The 6,000-nt window shown below is 37.7% G+C and overlaps 1 protein-coding gene across 1 annotated transcript; it reads left to right on the plus strand.

The window, feature by feature from the left end:
* Positions 1-337: 337 nt before the first annotated feature.
* On the plus strand, positions 338-5,398 carry wdr82 (WD repeat domain 82). Its single transcript, XM_043242619.1, has 9 exons — positions 338-718; positions 1,391-1,488; positions 2,289-2,355; positions 2,444-2,543; positions 2,628-2,744; positions 2,835-2,990; positions 3,083-3,152; positions 3,238-3,380; positions 4,115-5,398. Exons 1-9 carry the CDS (start codon positions 558-560, stop codon positions 4,142-4,144), a joined length of 942 nt encoding a protein of 313 aa, XP_043098554.1. The 5' UTR covers positions 338-557; the 3' UTR covers positions 4,145-5,398.
* Positions 5,399-6,000: the final 602 nt, after the last annotated feature.

Consider the following 6,000-nt stretch of genomic DNA (forward strand, 5'->3'; position numbering starts at 1 on the left):
ACAGTCTGTTAAGGAATACCCTCTGTAGAAATCTTATGCAAAAATTATGATTGAAAACTAAACGTGCTATTGATTGATTACAAATGTAAGATTTGACCACGGTTGAAAATATGAGACTCAACCTAGCAACAAATGCAAATAAACACAACAGCGAGCTAGAGAGCTGATGTGAAATTCCTTATCCTCATTACAGCTGTCAAACCAAAACTGAATAAATAGACGTTATCTTGTGTGTATGTTATGGACGGTTAATATTAAGCTTTGACTTTCAGCGCAAGACGACGTGGGACTTTTATTCTGAAACTTCCGCAGGTGTGGTGGCCATTTTGTTTCCGTTTTACTACCTCTAGCTTCATATCATGTTTCGTAATCCGGTTCATTGACGAATTTTGTCGGCGGGCTTTTTTAACATGACCGAAATGTACATTTAAAATTGTTTTCACTTCAAAAAAATATTATAAAACATTCGCAACATACAGCACTGATAAATCAGACTCCGATCTACTCGCTGTTTTAACTAAACGATTCCCAGCGCCTGGCCAGGCAGAAAGGCCACAATGAAGCTCACAGACAATGTGCTGCGGAGTTTCAGGGTTGCTAAGGTTTTCCGAGAGAATTCGGACAAAATCAACTGCTTTGACTTCAGTTCAAATGGCGAAACTGTAATATCGAGTAGCGATGACGATTCGATTGTTTTGTACGACTGCCAGGAGGGAAAGTAAGTCGCTTATAAATTCCTTATTGTGATTTTTTTCTACAACTGGCTGGTGTTCCGTCTTGGGTTGGTCTTAACGGGCTTACAATTAGTCTTGGTTACAACCTTACTCTGGGAGATGTGAAAGGCTAAGGATGCCCCAGTATTTAAAAGGGCATGTGATAAGTTTTGCTGTTTATATTGTGCATTGTGGTTTAAATATGTTTATGTACAGTAGCTTTTTTAAAGATTCGTTTGAGTTGAATCTTTGTCAGTGGATCAGTTGAGCCGGTTCACTGACTCACTGAACCCATTTTTTATGCACTGAATCTTTGGCGGAAACGAAATAAACTGTAACGCGTGCGTTTTTAATAAACACCGTTTAATGATCGGCATTGTTTTTTATTAATTGCGGTGTAAGGACTAGGAAATGACGTAAATTAACCGCCTAATATTTAACTGAAACTTTGATGTTAATATCTCGAAGGAACCGATTCACTGAAATGAGTCGAATGTACAGCCCGAATGAGAGGTCGCGTGCTAACCGTTAGCATCCACGCCTCCTTCCGAGCCCGCCTTATCACTACTATAAAGTCTAGTATTATGTTTTTAATGTTAGGTGTTTCATAATGCACACAGAATTACGCTTATCTAAACAAGCGATCAACTTCTTTCCGATTCTGTCCTTTATATCAGACCCAAACGGACGCTTTACAGTAAGAAGTATGGTGTGGATCTCATCAGATACACCCATGCCGCCAACACGGTCGTCTACAGCTCCAACAAGATTGATGGTAGGACTCTTTATGAAGACTTGTGATGTTGGTGTTGCAGTTCCTTTGCCGTTCAGTTTTGTCATGTTTTGGATATAAATTAATTGTACTGCCAATGACAGCATTTTCGTGCAGTGTGATATGCTTTATTTTACCCGAAAGTAGTCATTTTTTATAACGCTTTCTGTATTTTCTTTACAATTATGTACAATTATATGACTTCATATTAAATGAATACATACGTGTTATTCTTACGTATTTAGGTGTTTATTACTTTGCCCTCGGTTTCACAGACGAGGCTTAAGCCTAGTCCTAGACTAAACGTAAAAGTGAGCCGTTTCAAATGAAAGAAACTTGCACTATATGATCTTAAAACATCTCAGATGCACACTTTGTCTTCAGATGCACAGCAGTTATGCGCTTTTCTAAAGCACATGAATGAAAATCCTTTAAATTTCATAATTGAACTGGTGTAGGCTGAGCTCTGTTTATGAAACCGGGCCATAATCATTTGCTTTGTTTATTTTTATGTTAAAGTGTTTTTTTTTTTTGAAGCTTTACTGCTGCTGTCTGCCTGTGCCTGCTCTGGGTTGAGGTAGTTGTTTGTACAGTTTTTAGGGTCTGTTATTCTACCCTGTTAAGGAGCTAACTGTACAGACTACTGCCTTGCCCAGGGTTGAGCCTGTTCATCCGACACTGTATAGTGGACATTTTATTGATTTACATGGAAAATCTTGAAGCTATACTTTGAGAGGTTATTGGTATATTTATTATTTATTTATTTATTGTTTCTTCTTCTCATTACCAATGTGGTACAACAGATACTATTCGATACCTGTCCCTTCATGACAATAAGTACATTCGCTACTTTCCTGGACACAATAAGAGGTGAGGGTTTGTGACATTACATTTTCTCTGCTTGTTTATTGACGTTGGAGTTATAGCACTTGTATATGTGTATTTTATCCTGATTCAGGGTTGTTGCTCTGTCTATGTCTCCCGTTGATGACACGTTCATTTCTGGCTCACTTGATAAAACTATTCGTCTGTGGGACCTTCGCTCACCTAACTGTCAAGTAAGCATTTTTTTTTTTATTTTGGGTTAGTGTGTGTTTTTCTTGTTAGGCTATACTAGATTTTAATCTCGGTTGTGTTCACAGGGCCTTATGCACCTGCAAGGGAAGCCCGTGTGTTCGTTTGATCCGGAAGGGTTGATTTTTGCTGCCGGAGTGAATTCTGAGATGGTCAAACTTTACGATCTGCGCTCTTTTGATAAGGTAATTGTATTAAACTGTATATTTCAAGCGTATATATATGCCTTTTAAATGCTAAAAATCTATACATTTGCATCACACCTCCTGTCTCAGGGACCATTTGCCACGTTTAAACTACAATATGAGCGAACATGCGAGTGGACGGGTCTCAAGTTCAGCAACGATGGAAAGCTTATTTTGGTCTCCACCAATGGTGGAACACTAAGAGTGCTGGATGCTTTCAAAGGAGCGGTGCTCCACTCGTTTGGGGTGAGAAATTAGTGTCATTTTGATTAGATTTTGGTCAAAGTTTGTGCTGAAGCTTAATAGGGTGTCTGATGGAGTCTTTCTTCTCACCACAGGGCTATAACAACAGTAAAGGTGTCATTTTGGAGGCCTCTTTCACGCCAGATTCTCAGTTCATCATGATTGGTAAGGGTTCAGCAATAGATTCAGAAAGGACTAGAGATGAGTTAACAGAGAGTAATGCCTGTCTACTCAACATTTTGCTTTTCAGGATCAGAAGATGGAAAGATCCATGTGTGGAATGCTGAGAGTGGAATGAAAGTAGCACTTCTTGATGGGAAGCACACTGGTCCAGTCACCTGTCTACAGTTTAACCCCAAATTCATGACATTTGCCAGTGCCTGTTCTAACATGGTAAGAGTTAAACATAAAGTAGAAATAAATCGGATCTACTTGTTATAGCTCAGTCCAGGTTAAAAGTGTGCACTCCAAACTCCCTCATGAAACATTTAATATACTTAGTTTTTATCTGTTTTTATTAATACGCTTTTGTTCACCAATTGATTCTCTGTAGTGAATGGGTGCCATCAGAAAGAACTTTCAAATAGCTGATAAAAACATCAAAATAACCTAAAAGCTATGATTCAAGTCAATTCACGATGTCTTTTAAAGTGAATAACCGCTGAAAAACAAACAAGTAAAGGCATTTTTAGTTTAACTGCTTTAAAGTCATTGTACGCAGAGTCTGAAATTTTTTGCTTTTTATTTATTTATTCATATTCGTTATTCCTATTAAAATGCCTGATACAGATGTGAAAATGCAGAGAATCGAACCTGGTCTGGATTTTTGATGGACAAAGGTTTTGTAGTAGCTGGTCGGTGAACAGTGGCTTTATTGTTAGTTTCCGGTCATATCGGTATCCCTTTTAGTCACAACCCCGGAACGGCGTTCATTACTTCTGTCCATATTTGAGGTTTTGGTGTGAGAGCACCCTCTGGTCTTCAGACTGGAATTACAGTAAGAGGCTTGTAGAACCAAGCTTCACTGAGACATCACATTCAATCAGTCGTGCAGCTCTACTGCAGTATAGTTTCTGTGCACCATTTGGCAACCACTTAATATGTACGCTAAAATCTCACCTCCACAGGCATTCTGGTTACCTACGATTGATGACTGATGGGCCGCTGTCAGACATCAGCATCTGTGACGTGTTCTACCAGTAGGTGGCATCATTCAACTTTTATCTTGGCGTTTCACCCGCGGAGTTGCTCACCTTAAGACTTTCGAACTGTAAATAGATGGCCTTGATGCCGAGTTGTATTTCTTTGTTCATTTTATATCTGTATCATTAAAACATTTTTGTAAAACATTGTAAAGTAATCTGTTAACATTTCCTGTTTTGTTTACAAGGTTGTTACACAGTGCTCGATCAAATTGACTTCTGCAGATCTGCTCTTAGCTAATCAAATTATACCAGCACATGTAGGTTTAGCATCTTGTGAGTCTAAAGAAATGTCAGTGGAACAATTTTTAAATTAAACCTGTTTATACAACTGTCCAAAGATGTGGTTTTGAAGCCTTTCAGACATGCTCATAGCTGATGTGTGTAGCTCAACATAATTCTAAATGTGAGTGCAAATTTTTGCTTTTGTGCCATTATTTTGCTGGGTTTTGTTTTTTGTCTCGGTTTTTTTGTACTTTGCATTTGCCATACTGGTATTTTTTTTCTTAAATCGCTCATAAAAACAAATCTCATACCAATACACACTGACCACCCCTCTTCTAGTTTCAATTTATTTTGTTCTAATTACATTGCACTTATTGAGGTTGTGTTTATGCTGATTGAGGAGAAAAAGGGGAGAATGTTAATTCAGTGCCTCAAATGAAGATTCTGCCATTTTAGTTGTTTTCTATTTAATGCATTAAATCTTTGAAGAGGTTATTTTGCATCCAAATGGGTGCCTTTATTTGTTTTCTCAGGTTGTTAGAAGGTTTAATGACCGCCGTAAGACACTGAATTAGATTTTTATTAGGATTCAAATTTCTTTTTTTATTCTATTTCGAGCTTTATATGAAATCCATCGTAATTCAAGTTTAAAATGTTACTTAAACTGAAAATAAAAAAATATATAAACACAAAAGAACCAACTGTCTGAATTCCACATTTGAGGCAAGTAAAGAAAAGGTATGCTATGTAGGCCTATTAGATATAAACAGAATATTTTTGTGACATTTTCAGAAGCATTAGGTCTGCCAAATTGGTGGTCCAAAAAAGTGGAAATGTTATATAATTTGTGTGCATTTAGGAAACATACTATGAGTGCAGCTTTTCAAGACGATGACTCGGCCTTATTATTACAAAATAATACAACTTGTAAATGTCTTAACCTGAAAGCCTTACTCTCATGCTTATTAAATATTTTGAACAAGACACCATATGCGCCGGTTAGTTAATTTTCCCACAAGAGTTGAATTCACTAATCTATTTTAGCCTTCGTTAGGCTGGCTTTTTTCCCCCCAGAGAAAGTTTTTTTTTTGGTGTTAAACACAACTAACAAAATGTCCCCGTTTTACAGCACATTCAAAAAAGCCCTCAATTTCCTGCAAAAATTCATTGTTTAAGATGAAGCAGGCTAGCTTTACACGCACATGTTAAATCTTCCAACGATATGATAAAAAATTGCAGTTAGAGCTCAACTTGTACTGAACCTGGAACATTTATATAAAAAAAAATATTTGAAACAAAAAATCTCCATGAATGAGTGAGCAAGTCTGTTTGCTGGGATGTAAGAGCATTCAGTAATGCATTTCCTCACCTGCCCAATAGAGGGCAGAGTTTTGAGCCCATTTGTTGTTTAGGGGTATGAATTGAATTCTGAATACAGTATTTTCAAATACATATCCAAAGATTTATACAACTGACCCCAGGACTGTGCTGGGGGATGGTCAGGCTGTTACCCGAGGCCAGACAGTGCGCCTGCTAAATTTGGGGCAAGAGGGATCGGGTTCCTTCTGCTAGCACACACGATCCCG

Source organism: Puntigrus tetrazona, chromosome 6, assembly GCF_018831695.1.
Source record: "Puntigrus tetrazona isolate hp1 chromosome 6, ASM1883169v1, whole genome shotgun sequence".
Taxonomy (NCBI): domain Eukaryota; kingdom Metazoa; phylum Chordata; class Actinopteri; order Cypriniformes; family Cyprinidae; genus Puntigrus; species Puntigrus tetrazona.